Raw genomic sequence first — 22,983 nt, 5'->3', positions numbered from 1 at the left:
CTCTGCCCACGGCCCAGCAAGGGCGGACGGGCGGCTGCACCTACCTGTACAGGAAAGGCGCGACGGTGGCAGTGTTGGGATGGTTGTATTGCTGCTGGGGCTGAGGTAGCTGAACACTGACGGTATTGCTTCCTGTGGTCTGGGTGGTCCCGACGGACCCGCTGACGGTCTGGCTGCTGATGCTGTGGTTCAGGGTGGTCCCTCCAGGGCCTCTTCCTTCTGAGGACGCCAGGCTGGAGGAGGAACTGGAGTGTCTGCCGTCCAGCTGGGGCTTCTGCTGGGGGAGCCCCGAGCTCGGCTTCCCACCCCGGCTCCGCTCCCCCTCCTTGGAAGGGGCAGGGGCACTTGGGGACTTCCCGGGCATGCTCTTCATTCCTGGTTTTGGTATTCCACTGTGGGAAGGGGCTGTGGCCTCCTTCTTGGCACTGTTGAGCTTCCCCCCCTTGGGGATGAAGCTGGCGATCTTGGAGGACTTTTTTGGCATCTCGGTCGCCGCCGCCCCGCTGGGGTCTTCTTTCGGCCCCTCTTTGAGGTCCGGCCTGTCTGTCACAGAGGCTCTCTTGGCGAGGTCCTTGCTTTTCTCCTTTTCCTTCTCCCGCTGTTGTTTCTCCTTTTCCTTCTCGTTGCCTTTCGGGGAACTCTTCTTGGTGGTCAGCGCCCGGCTAAAAGTTCTCTGGGCGATGCCCTTGAGGGCGATCTTGGGGCTGTTGGAAGCGGGACCCGCCGTGGACAGCGAGCGACTGGTGGCTTCCGTCTCTTCGCTCTCTTCAAAGCTGGGTAGAATCTCGAGCCGCTCACAGCTCGTGTCCCGCGACCCCGGGCCCTCGCCTGCCTTGGAACCCCCTTTGCTGTTGAAAAGCTTTAGTTTTTCCAGCATGGACCTCTGACTGTTGGGGGCTGGCTTCATGGCTTCAGGGCTGGGCCGGGGGGCCTCGGGCACGGGCTGCTTGACCGAGAGCATGGACGGCGTGGCACTGTGCTTCACGCTGACCGACTTGCTGCGCCAGGGCTTGGAGGCAGCACCGGGCTGGGGGATGGCCGAGGAGGTGCCGCTGTTAGCAGGGGAGGGGCTGCTGCCACTTTCCAGAGGAACAGGTGCATTTTCACTCATTCCGGGGTGGGAGGAGGCTGGGCTCGCCAACGGCTCTGCAGAGATGGGGAAGAGAAGGAAACCCGAATTACACCTGTGGACCTGCGCTGACGGCCAGGGAGGGTGGACCATGGTTCCACGGCTCATCACTCTCAACCCAAACGCTCAGATAGCTCCACCACCCTCCCGTGCCTTACCCATGGTTAAGTTGTTCTTTGTTTTTTTAATCTTTATTTATTTTGAGACAGAGACAGAGTCTGAGCAGGGGAGGAGCTGAGGGGAGGGAGACACAGAATCCGAAGCAGGCTCCAGGCCCTGAGCTGTCAGCACAAAGCCCGGCGTGGGGCTCGAACTCACGAATCATGAGATCGTGACCTGAGCCGAAGTCAGACGCTTAACTGACTGAGCCACCCAGGCGCCCCACCGGTGGTTAAGTTTTTAAATCCCACCTTGACTTCCTCCTGCTCTCCATCACACACAGTTCACATTTCCCGTCCTATCCTGGTATCTGCTGTGCAAATGCACACTGATCTTAATATCAACATGTGCAAAGCACAATTAAGCATGCGTTTCTGGTAAAAAACCAAAAACCTACACCACGAAAGATGTAGGAAACACATACTGTTTTTGAATTATTCAACCCACAACCCAATTTCCCGCTTAATGCGAAATAATTGAAAATTAGCCGCCTTTAAGAAAATGTAGGAGAGACATTAAAACGGAACAAAAAAGAAAGAGAAACCAAGCATAATCTTTACAGAAGAATAATTACCCAAGGAAGTTGCTAAGTCCTATCAAAGCGTAGACGCTTTTTTCCTATGTTGACATTTTGAAAGCGGTACCAGCAAGATTCAGGCAAGACTTAAAAAAGATTTTTTAGCTTAAGAGTATAAACTGCACATCGATTTACTGTAGGCATGAAAACACACAGGTTATCTGAAAGTCAAGGTCTCCCCTTTGGCGCTTAGGGTGTATTTCCCCAGCCAGACTCTCTTCTCAGAAACGCCGCAAGATATTTGCAAAGTGGAATCAGAATGATTCTAAGAAGGGCGGGTTCCAAGCTGCAGTTCTGCTGGCCGAGGCGGCCCGTACCACGGAAACAAGATCAGGGATGCCCTCCTCCACGAGCACTCAGAACCAAGCAGCTCTATCGCCCACACAGGGGCAGCTGTCAGACAGAAAGTGGCCGGGAAGGCATGTCACGGCTGAGCCCGGCGCTGTGCCACCCACACCCCACACAGCCCGGTGCACGGAACAGAGAGGATGCGGCCCTTCAGCCCCCGAAGAGCACGTCCGTGTCTGCAAAGTCACAACACGACTTACCTAGCGGCAGCCACTTTCTCCCACAACGGTTCCCTAGGAAAAATTCTCTGACCGGAGAGGCTGCCCTTCCAATTGTCACAAGTGTTTTCAGTTAAACTGCTCATGTTTCTAATTAACTTTTGTCATCCGCAACTGCTCCAGTGCCCAGAAGCCTGGCGGGATTAACGGCTGCTTCTTCTGCCCGTTTTTTTTTTTTTTTTTTTTTTTTTAATACCTATGTTCCGCTGCCTTCTAGCAACAGAGTAAACTGTGTATAGAGCGGCTTTTTATGATTTAAAAGTCAACGGCCGCCAAAGCCGAGTGCAGGCAGCCCCTGTGTGGGACATGAGCACTGAGCCGGGAGAACTCCCGACAGAGGAACGGCTTTCCTCCACTCACTCCCAGCTGCTCCGGGAAGCCACAGCTCCAGGGTGATCCAAAGCAGACCTCCCAATGTTTTAAAACACATACATCTTCCTGACTTACTGGGGATTTGGGTTTGGAGCGGGGGGTGCTGCACAATCCTCCCTAACAAAACTCACGAGGCGTTGTTGGATCTTTTCCTGGGGAGAGCTGGAGACCGGCTTGCAAACAGGCTCGGGAACCCACCCACACTGCCGGCCTTTCAGAGGGTCTCCAGCAGCCTGACGCTGCTTATGGAGGGTCTCCTGGTATCAGGAGGTATGGAGCTAGGCACATTGTGAAGAGGGGCTCATTATCCCCCTTTTGTGAGTGAGGAAACCACGGCTCATGGGAGCGCTAGGAACGGACCCTAAACCACAGAGCTAGGCATGGACATAGCTGCGACTTGAACCCAGGTCTCCTGATACAGTGCTCTTGGGACTGTATCACAGCTACCTCCTTTGGTGAAGGATATATTTAAACAAGAGGCACTTAAATGGTAGGAGTGCTTTTTAGGCACCAACTTTTCTGTTGCTAAGGTATATTCATGCCATCCTTTTTGGGGCACAGCCCAGCCCAGCCTCTGGAAAGGAGGCAGCCTGTAGTGCAGAGGCTGGCTCTCTGCAGTAAATACTGGTGACCTCCAATCCCGAGTTCCACTTCTCATAAGGCAACTGTCTTTCCCTTAACCTGGGTTCAGATCTGAGGCAAAAGGATTCATTTGTTCACTCAATATATTCATTCATGTCAATATTCACTCATTCAATGTGTATGTCAGACGCTGTTCTAGGCACCTGGGATACATCAATGCAAAAAAAAAATCCCTGCCTTCTTAGAATTTACAGTCCAGCAGGGGAACGGATAACTAACATGGCTGATAAATTTTATCATTTGTTAGAAAATAAGAGCTAAAGAAAAGGGGGTCTTTTGGGGCAGGTTGTAACAATGTCCTCACAAGAACTGCATCATATTCAGAGGTGTGCCTCTCTTTCCTAAAGAAGTCTTAGGCACATTCCACTGAGTGTAAGTGCACGGATCAGTAGGACTTCTCTGCTCCCACACATTCCTTAGAACCTCAAGAAAGCTTGCTTGCAATGGTTTGACAAATGATCCTACCTAGCAGGTCTGTGTATTTCTAACACTAACAAACACAGGTAGAAATCAACCAACAACTAACTAGCCAAGGACTAACCCAGAGTGAAACAGACACCTGGCTCATCTAAGTGAAATGTGCAGACTAAGCTAAAGATGTTGTCTCCTTCAGATCCAAGGTGCCAGGCCAGGGGCGGGGGAAAGAGGGAGGCTGGGGAAGGGCTCGCACGATGTAGGTAGGACGCATACCACACTGGGCCAAAACAGCTCGCTCCCAGAAACTTCCACGTGTCTTTTAAACCCCTGCTCAAATGCCTTCCGTGTCACACCGAGACCTTCAAGCTGACTGACCCACTTGGTTGGCGTCACATGGCATTTTCCGAGGACTTTGCTCATACCTCCCCATAAAATGATTTTAGAGGGCCACCTACATACTCTAGCCACTGGGAATACAGAGGAATACAAAATAAGGTCTACCCACTAGGAACTTACTGTCCAAAGAGGCAATAGGCCTCAAGCAGAGCAGAGAACAATGTAAAGGACTACAGAGGGCTGTGTAGGGTACCATGATACCTAAGGGTTGGGATCCATTAACTCTCCCATTTGGGAAACCTTCCCAGAGCCAATGACCTCTGACTTGTCACACCATGTTTCTGCTCTAGGTTGGCTGGTTAGCCCACTGGTCCACACTCCCTGACTCATCTTTGTGTCCGACAGCCTGCCAGAGCATAGGAAACCCTTGGTATGTGGCTATCAGATTGCAGGTTCGTTTTGACTTTTGCAATTCACAGTTAAGGCAACAGAGCCACAGCCTTCTGATGAGTCATGAGTCAAAAGTTTTTAGCCTAAATTCCCGGCAAAACCAAAAAACACTATCAGGACTCGGAGCTCCAGAACTTCCACTTAGCATGTGGCGTGGGCTCCTCTGGTTATCGAATCATGGGGAAATTTCAAGGCTATTCGCTGCAGCTGTTAACTGTAGAGATGATCTGAATTTGGTTTCTAGAACACGAGTTTCCTGAGTAGGGCTGCAGGGCACCAGATCACCTGAGGATAAGACAATCTATGCTTTGCACTTATGTCATGGCTAGAAATCCCCTTAACAGTGAAGCGGGCTCCAGGTCACGAGTGGTTTTGCCATGTCCCCATCATTCTGAAGGTTTCACAACAGTGACCTTGGCTGTTTAGGGCCTGTTCTTCTTTCTTTGGAAAACAGCCATTCCTAATGCCGGGATTTTATGATTCCCAGCATGAGACTGTCCTTACCATGCTTCTGAGACAGTGAAGTAAATATGAGAGAGATATGGGTAAGTGAGTGAAGCTTTAAGCTTTGTTACCAACCAACAGTGTGACCCACGATGTGCCATTTTGCCCCTCTGGGCCTCAGTTGCCCCATTTGTAAGAAGGATGACCTATTTCTCTAGAGTCTTCTCCACTCTGCTTCCATTCAAATCTCAGTGAGTCTCCGAGAGGCCCAGTGAGGCTGAGGCCAGAGAATGCAGCCCTCAGTTCTATCATTACTCTGCACTGTGGCATACAGGTGTTTACCTTCAAACATCCTCCCTCCACAGCTCTCTTAGGATATTTACTAGTAGACATCAGTGAAAACTGGCTGGGTCAAGGGACAGTCAGCCTTGAATGAGGGACTTGTGAATTCAGAAATTCTGGTATCCTATGAAAACAAGCCTGGGGAAGAGAAGGTGGGGAGAGGTCTATAAAATTAAGAGCACTTCGCTCTCTAATGAGGAACAGCTCTAGTTTCGGCTCTCATGTATACACACCTCTGTTAGAGTAAAGGAATCTAATAGGGAGGAAAGAAAAAAACATAAAAGAACGTTCTGAACATCAGTATTTCTCTGGCAATTAATGGTATGCGGGCCACTGTAGTAGGTGAGCCTATTTTTAATGGCACATGGATGAGTATTTTTATATTTTAAAAGTCATATATTTATCTTATTGCAATAGAACAGATAACTAGCCCATATATAAATGAACAGTTTCATGATTATTAGACATACATTTAAAACTGGAGCCGATTTAAGGAAAACAAGAAACAAAAACACACAGATTTGGTTCACAGATTTGGCAAAACTCACACAGGTCTGTGGAAGACTGAAGCTGGGGAGACACTTCTCCATTAAATCAAGAAATGCTTATTTTATATATAAAATCTGTAATAAATATTTTATAAATACCTACCTGTGTTAAGTCCACGCTTTTGGAAAACGTAATCAACAAAACAGAAATCAAACCAGAAGGCCCAAATAAGGATGAGGCTTAAAGCTAACCTGAAATGGCCACCTTTTAGAGTTTTATTTCTTTGTGTGTATTCATTTAGAGAATTTTGCTGAGAATGGCTAGCCTAGCACTGGCACCATGACCAGGCCTTGTTTAGCCAAAGACCATTTAAAAACTAACGGCTTTCCAAGTCTGGACTACTGACCAGTAAGAATGACACATTACATCACCCCCCGTAAACATCCAAATGTCCATATGCAAAACTGAAAAATATCAAGACATACTATTATATGCAATAGACTCTGATCTACTCTACCCTAATCCATTTTTTAAACGCCTATCCCTGAGCCCCTGAACAGATTTTATGACCCTCGAGGGGACTGTGCCCTGAAGCCTCAGCAGCTCAGTTCTAAAAGACCAGCTTCCAAGGTTCACCCACCACCAACTGACAAACCACCACAAGAAGGAAAAGTCTCATTTGAAACAGTGCAGACAGGATGTCTTTGAAGAAGAGAAAGGGCTTTTTTGCTTTTTTTTTCAGGGTTTACAGAGAACATTAATCCTCCTGGAGGGAGGGGGAAAGTTTGGTTTTTCTGGCAACCAGCCTTAACCTTCCCTGACAGTAACCAAAATACTTTCTAAATGAAAATACTGTCTAAGGCAGATAAATAAGCATTTCTTCCTCTCTCCCTCCGACAGGGCCAACACTGGCCGCCAGTCCCTTCTGTCCCCAGCCTCCCAGTTAGGGGGACATTGGTGGTCTGATCCTGATGCCAGCAGGCACCCAGGGAGCATGTTCTAGGCTGGCTGATCCCAGCTCCTGTCACCCCCATTGTGATTTTAAACCTGCCCTGGGGACATTTCCCCGCCTAAATCCTCTCAGTAGTCTTTAGGAAAAGACCTGATAATTGGGTCTGGGAAAATGTTTGCAATTTCCTACAATTTGTCAAGGTGTCAATCTTGAGCATTCAAATTTGTTAGGATAACTGAAACCTGTTTTGCGTGTGTGTGTGTGTGTGTGTGTGTGTGTGTGTGTGTTTGAAAGTACATGGACTCTAGCCACACAGGCTGGAGACGGTTTTCAGAGTTGCTCAGGTCAATTTCTCGACAACTCTGTTACCCACCACATCACAGAGAGGCACAGGAACCTCGCTCCATCTGCTAAATAGTTCTGGAGGATTCCTTAAACCTGGCCAGGGAGCATTCTCAGCACTGCTGTGATCAATGTCTAATCTTAAGAGCGTGGGCTTAAACATAGTTTTCTCTCTGATCCTTCTTAGGGAGGATCATTGCAGGTATAGAAAGAGAGAGAAGGGGGTATAAGAACCACCAAGGAAAGTGGGCAGGAAAGTGCCAGGGCATGGAGCTGGGTTTGGGACCCATACTTTCTAAGAACCTTCTTGTGTCTGCAATTTCAGAGGCTCTGAGAACATCCAAGTTAGAATAAGGATGATGATCTACATAAACAAACGTTTTTTACAAAGTTGCTCTGTTAATCCCTATCAAAATCCCAATGATGACTTTTGCAGAAAGAGAACACCACATCCTAAAATTCATATAGAATCTTAAAGGACTCCAAATGGCCGAAATAATCTTACAAAAGAACAAAGTGTGAGGTCTCAGAGTTTCTGATTTCTAAACTTATTACAAAGCTACAGTAATCAAATTGGTGTGGTACTGGCCTAAGGACAAATGGACCAATGGATTAGACTTGAGAGCCCACAAATAAACCTTTGTGTCTGTGGTCCAATGGTCTTTAATACTGTTCAATAAAGTCAGGGTGGCCTTTTTAACAAACGGTGCTGGACAAACAATATCCACATGCAAAAAAAAAAAAATCAAGTTGGATTCTTATCGTATACCATATAAAAAAATTAACCCAAAATGGCTCAAAGACCTACATGCAAGAGCTAAATTATAACTCTTAGAAGAAAGCTTAAGGACACTGGATTTGCAATGACTTTTTGGATATGACCCTAAAAGCACAGGCAAAAAAAAAAAAAAAAAAAAAAAAGAGAAGCCAGGTAAGTTGGATTTCATCAAAATGAAAAACTTTAGTGCATCAAAGGACACTGTTCACAGAGTGAAAAGGCAATCTACAGAAAGGGAGAAAATACTTGCAAGTCAGCTATCTGATAAGGAATTGGTGGCCAGAATAATAAAACACTCCTATAACTTACAAACAGCGATACAACAATCCGATGGAAAAATGGGCAAATGGACATTTCTCCAAAGAAGATACACAAATGGCCAATGCACACATGGAAAGATGTTCAATATCATTAATCATGAGAATGCAAATTGAAACTACAATAAGATACCAGTTCATACCCATTAGGATAGCTATTATCAATTTTTTTGTGTTTTTATTTATTTTTGAGAGAAAGAGACAAAGTGCAAGCGGGGGAGGAGCAGACAGGAAGGGAGACACAGAATCCGTAGCAGGACGGGCTCAGAGCTGTCAGCACAGAGTCCGACGCGGGGCTCAATCCCACAAACTGTGAGATCATGATCTAAGCCGAAGTTGGGCGCTTAACCGACTGAGCCACCCAGGTGTCCCTAGGATAGCTATTATTTAAAAAAAAAAAAACCAAACCCCCTCCCCCTCAAAAAACAAAACAAAACAAAAAAAACAAAAAAAAAACCCAGAAAATAAGTCTTTGTGGAAGACGTGGAGAAATTAGATCGCTTGTAAACTACCATGAGAATGTAAGATAGAGCCATTGTGGAAAACAAAACGGGAGTTCCTCAAAATATTTAAACCTAAACTATGATCCAGCAATTCCATTTCTAGGTATATATCCAAAAGAAGTGAAGGCAGGGACTTGAGCAGATATTTGTGCACTTATGCTCACAGCAGTCTTATGCACAATAGCCAGGGGCGCCTGGGTGGCTCAGTCGGTTAAGCGGCCGACTTCGGCTCAGGTCATGATCTTGCAGACCGTGAATTCAAGCCCCGCGTCGGGCTCTGTGCTGACAGCTCAGACCCTGGAGCCTGTTTCAGATTCTGTGTCTCCCTCTCTCTGACCCTCCCCCGTTCATGCTCTGTCTCTCTCTGTCTCAAAAATAAGTGAACGTTAAAAAAAAATAAATAAAAAAAAAAAACAAAACAAAAAAACAATAGCCAAAAGGCAGAAGCAAGCTGAATGTCCATCGGTGGATAAACAATGGATATTGTTTGGATAAGTACACGGATAAACGAAACACGGTATGTACATACAATGAAATATCATTTCAGTCTTCAAAGGGAATAACGTTCTGACACATAGTACAGCATGGATGAACCTCGAAGACGTTATGCCGAGTGGAATGAGCCAGCCATGAAAGGACAAAGACTGTGCGGTTCCACTTAGAAGAGGTCCCCAGAGTGGGCAAATTCACAGGATGACTGCCAGGAGCTGAGGGGAGGGGGCAACAAAGAGGACAGTTTCAGTTCGGGAAGATGCCGTCTGGAGACGGCGGTAACGTCCACAACTGCAAGGTGAATGTACTTAATGTCATGGAACCGTATGTTTTAAAATGGTTCAAATGGTAATTATCATATGAGACCTGTTTTACCACAATGAAAAAAATCAGATTGTATTTGGCCGCGAGTGACACGGAATTCTGACCGTCGTGGCCTATACCTTATTCCCAGCTCCTACCACAGAACTGCCACACCCCAAAGGGCTCAATGAATATTTGCTAAATTAAAGAAGGAGCTTCTGTTAGTGTGATGGTTAACTAATCACATGAGATTATGTAGTCAGCCTATTACTTTATTAGTATTATTTTACTCCAGACTGAGAAAACAATTTCTGCGTCAAAGGAACAGCGATCCTTTTAACAGACCCTAGTAGACAAGCAAACTACATCACTTGAATTCCTCCTCCCTCAACTGGCTGTCACCAGCTCTCTGGCCAAGCTGTTTGCTCTGAACGGGGTGCCTCACTGCCCTCTTCCCTGCTTCCCCACCATACCCAACATTAGCCCCCCGTTTATGTTCCAGACCTTCCATTTTACCTTCCGTTCCAGGAAACCTCCAGAACCCCCACACAGAGGCCATCACTTTTGACTTGAGGCTTCTCTGGGGTCCCTGACCTTTCCTGGCCTGTATTGGGGTTATAGCAGCCGCACTTCCCTTACGTACAAGAATGGCTGATGCACTGATAGGTGCCCAGCATGGCTGGTGGAAAAACCAACAAACAAATAAAACCTACTACCCACGCTCGATCCCTCCACATGGCTCGAAATTAAAATCAGGTGTGCCGGGCTTCAGCCTCTCGGCTGACGATGCCAGTTCCCTTTAAAGCTAAGTGAACTGAAAAGACTAGAAGCTGTGGTGGTGCTTTTAGTGCTTTTTCTCCTACCTGTGGTGGAAATTTTGCTGCAACAGGTCCCCGAAAGGGTCATGTCCAAAAACTCCGGTATCCTGTGAGGGTGTGGCCAGAAAGAAATGTACGGAATGTACAAGTGCATTTCCCATTAGACTGAAGGCAGCTCTTCACCGTGTGAGCTGCGGGGGTTCCCGGTCTTCCTCACTGACTTTTTCACCCCGGAGGAAGTTTTGGAAAAAAGGGGCCCTCGACAGCTGCAGCAATTACAGTTGTGTTTCTTTTTAACACATGACAAGGTAATTCTTTTTCTTCAGTGGCTCCTTTCAGATAAAATGGAGTGAAGAGATGGGTAATGAGATCATCCGTTTCTCTCCTGGCAGTGAAACAGCAGTCAAGGAAAATCACGAAGTGCGCTTTCCTACCCAGTGTTCACTACATGGTCTGAAGTTTTACAAGACACGTTTTCTAATCCCACTTTAAGGCCGTGAAAAACTGGTAAAGCTACACGAAGGTTGGCTTACTGGAAATATTAGTATGCAGTTGGCCTTATCGACATAAGGACTTTGCAGTAAGGTCTTTAAAAAAAAAAAACAACTTAAAAGTTTTACTTGAGAGAGAGGGAGGGAGAGAAAGTGAACGCGCCTGCACAGGGAGGGGCAGAGAGAGAGAGAGAGAGAGAGAGACAGACAGACAGACAGACAGACTCCCAAGCAGGCTCTGCACGACACGGGGCTTGAACTCACGAACCGTGGGATGCTGACCCGAGCCGAGACTAAGAGATGCTTAACCGACTGAGCCACCCAGGCACCCCCGTAGTAACGTCTAAAAAAGAGAGTTCGTAAAATCTCTCTCTCCCTCCCCCATACACGTCACACATCAAAAGGTGTCCTATGCATATTTTTAAAACCCTCCCAACGCGGCTGGGTAAGGAGACGAATCATTTGCTGACATCTGAAGGAAAATACCTTTAAAAATAAAAAGGGTTCCTATTCTTTATCTTTCATTTCTTGAAGGCACATCACCCTCAAAACACCCCCTTCCTCTCTCTTGAACTATTTGTTTGAAATCCCACGCAACAGGCTTCAGGAGAAAGCTTTTGTTTTAATTGGTCAAGCCATTTCTCTATCTTGTACCATATATGGCTATAAGAAAGCACAAAACTGGCCGCAGAAAACTTTCTCCCTTCTTTCAAGGGCATATGAAATTTCACAGAGAGATTATAAACACTTTACAAGGGGGCAAATCTTATTCTTACAAGAGGTCACTGTCCACAGCTAACAGCTCTTTGGCAGAGTGCAATGGCAGTATGCTATTATAAATACATCCAAGATAGAATTAGTTAAGGAATTCTGCAGGCTTTCTCCCCTAAGATACCAGCCCAATCTCCCTTACTCTCGGGGCAAAAGATGGACACTCCGAAATACAAGGCTCCACACCAGCGTTACACCAGAATGCTTTCCAAGGAACAATGCAAACGGGCATTAATAGAGAGAAGGAGTTCCAAGGTTAGGTAAGTTGGGAAAATAGAGGGCTAAATGGTGGTCAGTTTCCTTGCTTGCAGGGCTTCTCAGAGCCTTTACTAGGCTTACTTGCACCGGGAAATATCCAAAATGATAATGGGATAGTATGGTTCCTAAATGTATTTTTGCCACAAACTGATTTTATGGGGCAGTTTCAGGAAATAGCCTGTCATGGGATGCATTTTGGTAAACCCTGTCTCCACGGAGGGGGTAGAAAATGGCACGTAACCTAACTCAGATAAGATAGCTGTCCAACAGGTAACCGTCACTAACCAGGAAGGGTATACAAGGGAGAGGAAGAAGATGTACCCCCTTTCCTCCTGTGAAGTTATAACCTAGTAGACTGGAGAATGCTTTCGTGATATGCATTCTGAGCACAAAGTATCCTTAACATGTATCTGTTCCCTTTTGTTACAATAAGATTAGTCTAAGGCTCTGCACTAAAGCCAAACGAGTATGATAACAGGAAGCAGGAATAATGGCTGCTCGGTGGCATGCCTAAAATGATTTCCATCAACAGTTAGGCTCCCTGTGACTCAGGGCTGGGACACAGCAACCACAAAAACGGATGTGATCTTGACCTGTATTAATACAAGAATGACATTCAGAACAAAGGAAGTGAGGATCTTGCCCTGCGGTGCCCAGCTCAGACCGGAGCTAGGATGGTACACAACATCAGAATTTGGCGCCCTAGAGATCTGTTATTTTAAGTCACTCATTTCCCAAAAAGGGAAGGAACAGAGCTCTGGGCAGGTAATGACTTCTCCAAGGTCTCGCCATCAGTGAGTGGCACTGGACTTCAGTCTCTGAAGCTTGCTCAATAAAGTAACTTTGCTGGCCCTGCTCCCAAACCTAGCCACTCAGACTCTCTGGGGATGGACCCAGGGAGTTAGAGTTCTCACTAGCTCCTCGGGTGACTGTCATCCATACTGAACTTGGAAAAGCAGGTACTGAAGAATGTGAACACTACTACCGTGCACAGAGAAACCGCAGTTTTCCCAGGATAGGGGGCAGAATCTGAGGATGACCGTAAACCACTCTCAACAAAGAGCGGCCAGAAAGGATGGAGACATTCAACTTGGAAGAAAGAGGACGTAGAAGAAAGTAAACGTGGAAGAACTCTTCTACGGTGGCTGGTTTTCCCCTTTGATCCTTCTGCCCACTGACACTGAACAGCAGCAAAAACGGGTTAAAGCCACACCTGTCAGGACAGGCCCAGGACTCAGGTCTGTTCAGTGTGTGCTCTTGTGAATAGCCAAGGACCCTTTTTGGCACTGAGGGTGCAAGGCCCCGGGGTGCCATGGAGCAGCTTAGGGGACAGCCAGAGTGGGTGGGGGATGTTGACAGCAGCTGTGGAAAAGGGGAGTGAAGCCAACCTGCTTTAATATATTCTCTGCTCCTCTTCGACCAGAGCAGCTCTCTGTACACGGAAGATTCTATTCGACAAAAGGTTTCCATTGGGGGGGGGGGGGGACCCTCTGACCATATTAATAATCGTATGCTAGTAACAGCCAACATTTACGGAGCTTACTTACGTTTTGTGCCAGACACTGCCAGGAGGCAATTTTATTATACTGACTTTTTTCTTTTGTCATTTGCAGGATAAATCCAGTGAGGTAGGTAATAATGATTCCACTTTACCAATGAGGAAACTGAGGCACAGGGCTTTAGTAGGTCACCCAAGATCAAACAGATTACTGCCAGGCTCCTGTACCTCAAAGTCCGCATACTTCAGCTGCAACCCTAGTGACCCTCCTGTCCTCCCCGCTTCCCCCCAAGAAGAGACAGTAAACTTTCAAAGCCCACGCTCCTTTCTTGGTACAAGATACAGTATTTTCATCGAGTCTCTGTCAACAGCTTGCAGAGATCCTAAAGCAAAATCCTCTGACCTATAACTTCTTCCCCGAGGAAAAAGAGAATTTCTCCCTCCAGGAAGTTCTTTTTAAAAATGGGAACGTCAAACAACTGAGCAATAATTTGAGTATGGTTTTTGTTCTCCAAAATTTAGGATGCAAGCAAAATGTAATCTCTCTGCTGTTATTTTTTCTGCCAATCAAAATCAGAAGCCAACCAAAGAACTGGCTTATTGTATTTCTCTGGGGGAATCAATGCAGAAACCGAGAGCTGAATTGCGCTATTATTCACTACCTATGATTGTATTATGCCAAATGTGCAGGAACAGAAGGAAAAAAAGCAGTCATTCATCCTGATTCTGCCAAGTATACAGACACTTGGTATCAGATAGATCAAATGATTTCAGGGCTTCACGGACGTCACTGATCCACACAGACTTCTGAGCCTTTTTACCTGACAGTTGTCTTCTTAATGAAAAGACAGAATTTTTCTTCTGGAAAGAAAAAAAAAAAAAAAAAAAAAGAAGAAGAAATATGCTGAGGTAGAAAATGACCCTGGAGACTGCTCACTGGCTTTACTCACCTAAATCAGGAAGCAATTTCCTCCAGGTGTCTGTTTTGTTTTATACAACAGCCCTGGCTGTGACAAGGTGGGGGTAGATGAAGGTTTTGTAAGTAGAGTGCTCATTCCGATGAATCCTAGTAACTTCTGTAAGGCTGAGACATCTTTGAGAAACGGGATAAACATGACGATGTAGAAGGAGTGCCAAGGTAAAGGTCTTGCTCTGCTCTGTGCTCAGAGCCCCACCTTTAGGACGTTGGGGATGGGCTCAAGTCCAACTTAATAGCTCGGTACCCTGGAGTTAGTTACTTAGTCTAGCTGAGCTCCGGTTTGTATTCGTAAGTAAAAATAAGACCAACACCAATAACTACCATCTGCTGAGTGCCAACCGTGTGCCAGGTATGGTACTAAGTGATTTAAAGAATTCCATTTAACAAATCCACTTAAGGATTTCCTTAGTTCACGTACAAGCATCTTGTGAAGTGGATTACTGCAGCTCAGAGATGTTAGGATGGCTAGGGAACGGTAGAGCAAGAATTTAAACACTCAAGCCCGTGTTCTTCTTAATCCACAGACTCCACTAAATGAGGACGCTGACCACAGCTTGCCTTCTTCACCCCGAGGAACAAAGGAGTAATGACAGAAAAAAGCATCCTGCAAAAGAGCTCTGCACACAGATTTGTCTTCATTCCCCCTACGAGTACTGGGCTTTCTCAGAGTGAGGTATAGTAGCCGTACCCAATATGGGTGGAAGGGCTGTCTTCTGAGGCAGGATGGGCCCGGGGACCTGGCACAAGGGCCGTCTGACCCGACTCTATAGAGAAAGCGAGAATGCCCCCCGGAGGCCCTGTGCATTCTAAAGCTCCCACCTTTTGCAGGTAGCTCCCTGCAGCCCCACCCAGGCTGACTGCAGACTGGAGGCAAGCCCCTCCTAGTTCCTCTCCAAACCGGGGTGGGGGGTGGGTGAGCGCAGGTTTTGGCCCATGGGCCTTGTCCACCTCACCAGGCTTGCTGGAGGCAGCCTGGTGAACACACAACTCTGTCTGGCGAGATGACTCAGACACTCCTGGCAACATCTGCTCTGTTTCTGTAAGACTCACAGGGCTCTTCCCATGAATGACAGTGAAAAGGAATTCAAGGAGCCTCTCGCCCGTGTGCAGGGCGAGGAGATATAATGTGGAAACCAGGCTGCTCACAGACCAGCTTGGAGGTTTTAATGCACACTTACACACGCCAAAGCTTATTAAAATGTTGTTCCAGGGGACCTCTGTCATCTTCAATAATGAATTCTGGAAGTACAGTAACCAGGGTATATGATCGGGGCTCCAAGTTATTTGGTGATGTTTGTCCCTGGAACCCTAAAACCACCATGACATTTAGTGTTTGTCCCTCCATCCATCCTATCCCATCCCTCCAACATTTTTGACACCTCTGTTCCAGGTACTTTCCCAGGTGCTGGGAATGTGTCAGGAAGTGTGGATAACAAAGAGGGTCATCCAACCGGGTCTGGGAGCAAGGTGGAAGAAAGGAATCAAGGAAGTCATTCCAGCCATGTTTCACCACCTCTGCCTAGAGCTTTTAGAACTTGATTCTTTACAAAGTATTAAAAGGAAGTAAAGTGTTTAGGTACCCAAGCCTAGTGACTAAAATCAAACCCACAAGGACAGTTTATATATATATATATATTCATTCTCCACTTGATCAGAGTAATATCTGGTCAGCCAAGTGCATCTGTGATACTAATCATAACCAGGAATCTCAGGGGCATATCCATTGCATCTAGGCATAATGGAAAATGGGACGTAGAGCTTCATCGAGAATGTTCCTCTTCCCCACTCACCATGCACACACGTCTTCTTCATTCAGTGCACGTACTGAATTTATTCCCACAACGAAGGGTCCCTTACAAGTCACCTCCTAGTCTGGGCTGGGAAAAATAGGCACACACACTTGACTCTTTCATTCTTTCCCAAAATGGGCTGACAAGCCAAAAGCAAAGTTGGTGGTTTCAAATACTATCAAACGGAGCACTGATCTAGTCACTCCCAGTTGTCAATCCAGATGCCACGAGTAGATGCAAACGCCTACACTTCCTCCATCAAGAGTTATATATCCCAATAATGAAAACGTAAATGAGTGACCAAGACCCAAATGCAATTTTATACTCCCAATTTGAGACCTAGAGGAGGAAACGAAGGCAGGAAAAGACAACAAGCATTAGCCTCCCATCAACCAGGACTGAACATGGCAGCTGGGTTCTTGTCCTGAATCTTCACCGACACCCCTGAGGAGGGTACCGAGTCTATTGTACAGAACTGTACGCTTAAGTTCAGGGAGGTTGAGTCGCCAGCCTGATACCACACAACAGGGAACTGCAAAGGTGGGGTTCAAGTTGAGGTCTGTCCACATGGACACTATGACTTGTTGCTTCAGCCTCGTTCTCCTCTGTGAAAATTAATACACCTGCAGGACCAAAGCCACGGATGAGAGTGGGTGTGTGGAATGAGAAGGGGGTAGCAGAATATTTCTGGAAGCCACTGTTCATGAGGGTAATGAAGGCACCAGACTTTCTGTTAGGGTGGGAGAGCCATCTTTGGTAGGACAATTCCTTGATAAGCCACTTTGGGCCAGAAGCTCAAGCCGAGGGGAACCTGAGCACCTGTCTGGCAGAAGACAAGGAACAAATTGCTTGCTTACATCAAAAAGAGAGAAGAGAGGGGTGGTTAAGTGTCCAACTTTGGCTCAGGTCATCATCTCAGGGTTCATGAGTTCAAGCCCCACATAGGGCTGTCTGCAGTTGGCACAGAGCCTGCTTCAGGTCCTCTGTCCCACTCTCTCTCTGTCCCTACCCCACTCGCACTCCCTCTCTCTCAAAAATAAGTAAACAAACAAACAAAAAAAAGCGAGAAAAGAGGTAAAAAGTGGGCGGGCCAAGCAAGCTATGGGACATGGTGTGCACCATTTCCCTCCCTGTGACATCACAATAAACTGTCATCAAAGTTACTAAACATTAGGAAATGCTTGCTGTGGAGGCAGGCTTCTGTGTGCAGGCTGTCGGGGCGGACTGGATACAACCTTCACAGAGCGCTGTAGGGAAGCGGAAATCCTGAGGAGGGGGTCAAGGCTATTGAGTCAGATCTCCCAAGAGCAGGAAGGTCTTTGTGAGTATCCGGCCTGATTGGTGCTGCTCCAGGACAGCGGCTCTCTTGGCTACACCAGTTTATACATCAGGGCCCAGCCCTGCAGCTCCCTCTTGGCCTTAGTTAGCTCTCCCCTGCCTCGCAAGGCACTGCCATTTCCCTAAGCTATTCCCCCAGAGAGGGTCACAGCCCAACTCAGCCTCTTCTCTCCATCCTCTGTCCTTCGTGAATGGACAGCCCTTTGTGCTGACTGCCAGTCTGGTACAGACTAAGCCCACTTTAAGCACTCTTCCTCTAGCAGAGAGGTCAGCAGAGCAAATCTGGCCCACCATTTGCTTCTGTAAATAAAGTTTTATTGCAACACAGCCATGCTCATTCATTTACATATTGTCTATAGCTGCTTTCTCACTATAGTGGCAGAACTGAGTAACTACAACAGGGACTCCATGGCCCACAAAACCCAAAATATTTACCATCTGGCCATATAAGGGAAAATTTGCTAGGCCTCGTTTCAGAATATTAATTCCTTGAGGCCAGGGGCTCTGTTTCATCTTTTTGTCTCTCCAGTTCCTGATCCAGGATAAATGTTGCCAGATTAAGTGGGTGAATGCATCCATGAGGGATAAACATGAAGTCAGTAACCTAATAGAGCAGTTACTACAAAGATGCTAATTAGAAATGCCTTAAGGGGTGCCTGGGTGGCTCAGTCGGTTGAGCATCTGACTTTGGCTCAGGTCATGATCTCGCGGGTCATGATTCGAGCCCCGCATCGGGCTCTGTGCTGATGGCCTGGAGCCTGCTTCAGATTCTGTGTCTCCCTCTCTCTCTCTGCCCCTCCCCTGCTCATGCTCTCTCTGTCAAAACTAAATAAACATCAAAAAAAAATTTTTTTTAATTAAAAAAAAGTCCTTCAAAAACGGAGGCAAAATAAAGACATTTTAGAAATGCCTTAAACAACTAAAAAGAGATATTCTGATTAACTATATTCTAGTTACGCCAGTTAACAGCAATAGGAATTTGATTTGTTTTTTTTTCTTCAAAAGCACGTGATTCCATTTCTCTTCTTCAGTAAAACTTGAGTCTAATTGGAAACCCTCTGTGATGGCTTCAGGCTGCAGCTCTCAATCTTAGTATCGACCACCGAAAATCACAGATACAGCTTTATTTTTTTTAATTTTTTTTTCAACGTTTATTTATTTTTGGGACAGAGAGAGACAGAGCATGAATGGGGGAGGGGCAGAGAGAGAGGGAGACACAGAATCGGAAACAGGCTCCAGGCTCTGAGCCATCAGCCCAGAGCCCGACGTGGGGCTGGAACTCACGGACCGCGAGATCGTGACCTGGCTGAAGTCGGACGCTCAACCGACTGCGCCACCCAGGCGCCCCCACAGATACAGCTTTAGATGTTATTTGGAAGTAGGATAATTTCTCTTCCAGTTAAACGCTGGAAGTTATTGCTTTTTGGTACATACACCAAAAATATCAGCTTATTTCCTTATCATTTGCTTTTCTGATTTCAATCATTCAATATGATTGATCATTAATAACTGATTGAGCATATGTACTGTATAAAAATCACTGTGTTAAGTACTTTACTTGCACTGTCTAATTTAACTCTCACAAGAACCCTAAGAAGTAAACACTGATACATGCCCCTTTTACAGATGAGAAAATTGAGGCTTGGAAAGATTAACTGGCTTGTCCAATATCAAATGACAGGTACATATTTGCTGGGTCCAGTGTCTGAGCTGTAAATAAATTACCCTGTAGCTCATCCACATATTCATTTTTTCACCTTACCAACAAATATCTATTGAGAATCTCTGTATACCAAGTTCTGTGACAGCAGTGGAGAGAGAAGAGAATAAGGCTCAGTCCCCAATCTCAAGGAGCCTGCCTGCTAGGGAAGGATTGGCAAGATAACCATACAGCATGATGAGGACAACCAGAGAGTAAGGGCAGGGTGCTGGGGACACTGGGAGAAGGGGCTTCAAACTCAGTCTCAGGGGTCAGCAAAGGCTTTCTAGAGGAAACAAGGTCTAACCTGAAACATACAAAAGATGAACTGGACATTTGGTGGGAAGAACAAGGAAGGAGGAGAATGGAGAACATTTCCAAAAGAGAGCACTGACAGACCGGATGAGACAGAGAACAGGTCCCTGCACAGAACCGCTCCTATGCCCTCCAGAGGGAGCTGCGTGGGAAAGCAGGCCAGCTCACGGGATCTCCTAGGCGATGGTGATGTGCCTTCACCCTCTGAAAGGTCCAACAGAGAGCAGAAATGGTACTTAGGTGTTCCAAAGTCCATGTTCTAGGGGTTTACCTAAGTTCCCTCTTCTGAGTAAAAGTCATTTTCTTCTTTATGAAGAACAGGTAACTTCTGATTGGGATTTCCACAGCCCCCACTCACCCTCCTCCCCCCCCCCCCCAAAAAAAACTAAGCCCTTGATGGACTCCATGAAACCTTAATGGCTAACGCAAAGTCAACACCTAATAAATGTGCACCAAATGGATACATTGGATTGGTGCAGCAGAGCTGTGTATCATCTATGAGTTAAAATGAATTATTAACTGGAGATAGTCAGCTACCCATTTGGAGAGGAATGAGAAAAAAACAATATGATTTTAACAGCCGCTACTAGAGGTCTTAGAAGCTCTGGTTAAAAGAAATGCCTTGAATATAGGCCACGCCAAGTATGGAAGAAGAGGCTCTGGAAGGCAGGGTCTGGAAGGAGATAAGAAAACAGAGATAAACTGCTCTGTGTAAGAAAGGAAGAAGGTAAGAAGGATAGCTGAGTACAGCAGGAGGAGGAATTTTAAAAACAAAAGCTGGCCCCTGAGAAATTCCCAGTGACAGGGAAGCGGAAGGACTTTTAAGAATAAGAACATCCAGGGGCGCCGGGGTGGCTCAGTCAGTTAAAAAACTGACTCTTGATTTTGGCTCAGGTCGTGATCTCATGGTTCATGAGCCTGAACCCCGAGTTGGGCTCTGTGCTGACTGTGTGGAGCCTGCTTAGAATTCTCTCTCTTGGCCTCAGCCCCACTCATGTACGCTCTCTCTCAAAACAAATAAACTTAAAAAGAAAAGAAAAGAACAGGAACATCCAATATTCAATTTTAAGCTGTTTTCATTGCAACACTATAACCCCTCCATGGCCTTAAACCTTCAGGAAAAATCTATGCCCAAGGCCTTAGGTCACTCTTTGGAAGACAGAATGAGTTGAGGCAGTTCCAGTGGGCGAGAGAAGGATATTGCACATAGAATGGTAAGATACATGACCTAAAGCTCAGGTATTTCAGCAAAACAGTAACTAGGAAGATAATGACCAACAGTAATGTAAACGGATCCTCACACCAATCGAACAAAATAAGCAAAAAAAAAAAAAACAAAAAACACTCCCAGAAAGATTGGAAAGGACATTAGGTCTTCTTCCACCTGTTAGCTGATGGATCAATTTCATTTGAATTTCAGAGGTAGGCTGGTGAACATCTAACAGGCGATTCTCTGGAGAAAAATAAGAAACGCTCTAATGTACAGAGTGTGCCGATTTCTATGGTGTAAATATTCCGCTAGCGAAGATTTCCAACTACCAACATGGCATCAACAGTTTTGGGAAACGCCTAAAAATTCTGAAATTGGCTCTCATGAGCCAGTACCAGCTGGCTCAGCCGGCTCAGCTTATCGCTGGCTCAGGAGTCCACAGAGCTGGTATTGGTTAAAGGCACTTTCCAAGGATGAAGTCTTCGTTTTGGCTTTGACAAGAAAAAGGTTTATCCAGTATCATGTTAGCTCTTAGAGACTGGGCAATACTTGTAAGGTAGTAAGGAAGGCAAAGGGATGAGAAAGGCATAGAAGTGGGCACTACTGAGTGATCAACGTACATTACAGCTGAAAGGAAACACTCAGGTGGGGGTGGGGAGGGCACGTGCCTGACTTAGTGGGTGGAGCATGTGACTTTCGATCTCAGGGTTGTGAGTTCAAGGCCCATGTTAGGCATGGAGACTCTTTAAAAAAAAAAAAAAAAAAGACCCAGGTCAGTTAGTGCAAGGCCCCTTCTGAAAGAGGAGAAACTGGAGACCCAGAGAGTATGATTACTGCTCAAGATCACTCTTTGAATTAGCAGTAGATCTGGAACTTGAGTGGGGGCTACCAGCCTCCCTCTTGTCTCAAAGCTTCCCTTCTCAGGGAAAGGCAGGCATGAGTGTTGCTTGTACCTGGCCGGGGGCATACACAGGCTTACCATTTACAGAACACCTGAATCCCTCTGTATGAAGGGCAAGAGCTGTGTCAGAGATCCAGGGGAGCTTAAGAAAACCAGCCAGAGACCCAGCTGAAAGGCAGAGAAGGCCCAACTGGTGTGGCCAGCAGCAAAGGGGTGAGTGGGCAGACTGCTCCAAGAATTCTACCCCAAGTGGGTAGAAGCAGTGGGTTGATGGGATATTCCTAAGTGTGAAAGGATCCCCCACTCCCATGCTGATCAGCGGGAACTAGGAGGGGCAGAAAAGGGAGGTCCTTGTATGTTCTTAATAAATCTCCAAACCCAAAATGTACCAGGCAATGCCTCCCTCTCATTGAAAAGATCAAATCAGGCATCTGAAGTGTTTTTCAAATGATTTCTGGCCTGGTTATGTTACAGAAAACAGGGCAGGGTGATTCAAACCTGCTGTCAATACAGAGTGAAGGACAGAAAAATGCCAGCTATTCTGCAGCTGTCCAGCCCGAGTCCTGGAGGAGCCGCTTTCATGACCATTCTGATGCACAGAAACAAGCCAGCTTCCAGAGCAGGAGTTAAACCAAATAAACCTGAAGGATATCAGTTTAGAAGGAGAGTCTTAAAATAGCAACCAGGAATGCATGGATTCTCTCAGACAACTCTGATTACATGCCCCATCCCTGCCTTTAGTAAAACTGCACACTGGATGGGTCAGCCTCAACGGGTTTCTCTCTCATTTGCCAGTAAGTTTTCAGCTCACGGAAATGAGTGTAGAGCTAAACATGCCGGGTGAGCAAATGTTGAACAAAGGGACGCTCCTTGGAAGGGTGTGCAAGGTACCTGGAAAAGTAAGACATAGTCTGGGTCCCCAGGAAACTCATTCAAGGGTTAGGAAGAGACATCCCACAGGGCCATGTTCCCAAGGGTGAGGATTTCCAGTTAGACCGATGGGATGGTCTTTGTGCAGATGGGTGTTTGATGTGGACTGTGCAGATGTGTTCATTCATTGAATGAAGGTCTATTCCGTGCCAGGTGCCGACGACACAGAGAGCAGTAGCGACCAGTTTTGTGGGGTGGATGAGGAGTCAGGCATCCTAAAATATTACATTTAAACACTCTTTTCCCTGTTTCCTTTACTTAACATTTTAGGAACCAACAGCAAGGGCATTAAAGTCCAAGTGTGTTTAAGTAGAATATAAACATCTGCTCAGAGCTGCAGGTGTTTGAAAGCAAAGTAGGCTTTTTCAAGAGATA

The 22,983-nt window shown here is 46.3% G+C and overlaps 1 protein-coding gene across 24 annotated transcripts in view; it reads right to left on the bottom strand.

Annotated features, from left to right (window-relative positions):
• NAV2 (neuron navigator 2) overlaps nt 1–22,983 on the bottom strand; it is a 739,922-nt gene that overhangs the window by 169,938 nt on the left and 547,001 nt on the right. For all 24 annotated transcript variants that reach the window (XR_006297427.1, XM_043580801.1, XM_043580796.1 and 21 more), the window contains one exon: nt 45–1,146. Coding sequence is in view for 23 of the 24 variants with exons in the window: in XM_043580801.1 (XP_043436736.1) it covers nt 45–1,146 (1,102 nt within the window). In the remaining variant the exon portion in view is untranslated. The remainder of the gene's footprint in view (nt 1–44; nt 1,147–22,983) is intronic.

Source organism: Prionailurus bengalensis, chromosome D1 (genome assembly GCF_016509475.1).
Source record: "Prionailurus bengalensis isolate Pbe53 chromosome D1, Fcat_Pben_1.1_paternal_pri, whole genome shotgun sequence".
NCBI lineage: Eukaryota > Metazoa > Chordata > Mammalia > Carnivora > Felidae > Prionailurus > Prionailurus bengalensis.
The sequence above is the reverse complement of the archived record's forward strand: the minus strand, read 5'-3'. Positions and strand labels throughout refer to the sequence as shown.